Source organism: Penaeus vannamei, chromosome 19, assembly GCF_042767895.1.
Source record: "Penaeus vannamei isolate JL-2024 chromosome 19, ASM4276789v1, whole genome shotgun sequence".
Lineage (NCBI taxonomy): Eukaryota > Metazoa > Arthropoda > Malacostraca > Decapoda > Penaeidae > Penaeus > Penaeus vannamei.
Window position 1 is genome coordinate 33,148,167 of NC_091567.1, and position 1,073 is coordinate 33,149,239.

Sequence of the window (1,073 nt, forward strand, 5' to 3'; positions counted from 1 at the left end):
TAATAATCATAAAAATACTACTAATAATAACATTGATGATGATGATAATACTAATAACAATGAAACATTGATAAAACATTAACGGTAAACAAAACAACATACTAACTGCACATATTATCACCAGCATACCAACGAACATACTATACTTACTTCCTTTTCCACATTTCTTTGGCCACCCACACCGAGGTCAGAGCCATTAGCGTCATCACGACCACCAAAAGGGCCGCCACAACCACCACTGTCACCCAAGTCCCGTCGTCAACTGAAGGCGCTGACGGAGACGCTGTGGCTTCGAGGGTCAGGTTGGCGGCGGTCGGTGTAGGATGAACTGTGACTCCTCCCCCTTGGTCGTCCGCCATATTTGTCACGTTCGCTGGGGTCTTTGTTGATTCGGAACCGTCCATAATTTGTTTGTTTATTTGTTTTTCGTTTTTTTGTTACACTCTTTTGAGAAATAATGTTTCGTAAGGCTTTTTCGGTTGATTTTAATTTTTTTTTTTTTTTTTTACATTCTTTGTAAAAAAAAAAAAAAAAATGTTTCGTCGGCCTATTTCATTGGATTTTGATTTGATTTTTTTTTTCACACGTTTTTTTTTTAATACCGTTTCGTCGGCCTTTTTCGGTTATTTTAATTTGAATTTTTCACACTTTTTTTGGAAAAAATACTATTTCGTCGGCCTTTTTCCTTGGAATTTAATTTAATGATTTTTCACACTCTTCGGAAAAATACTATATTGTCGGCTTTTTTCAGTTGATTTTAATTTGAGCTTTTTTACATTTTCATTGTAAAAAAAAACTGTTTTGTTGGCCTTATTCGGCTGATTTTAATTTGATCTTTTTCACACTTTCTTTTAAAAGATACTGTTTCGTCGGCCTATTTCAGTCGATTCTCGTTTTTTAAAATTTATTCTCTCTCTCTCGTTGCGATCACGGAAATGTCAACTCTGCAACAACCCTGGTGAGAGAGAGAGAGGGGCACACATCATGTATGTGAAAAACGCTAATATTTTGCCACTTTGAAGATCTATGTCCCATGTCAGCGCTGGCAGGACCTTCTGTGGTGCTTGCGGGCT

The 1,073-nt window shown here is 36.9% G+C and overlaps 1 protein-coding gene across 1 annotated transcript in view; it reads right to left on the minus strand.

Moving 5' to 3' along the window:
- LOC113804739 (uncharacterized) overlaps positions 1-1,073 on the minus strand; it is a 2,640-nt gene extending 1,567 nt beyond the window's left edge. Inside the window, exon 1 of the mRNA XM_027355630.2 lies at positions 151-1,073. Within this exon, the coding sequence (XP_027211431.2) occupies positions 151-404 (254 nt within the window). The 5' untranslated portion in view covers positions 405-1,073. The remainder of the gene's footprint in view (positions 1-150) is intronic.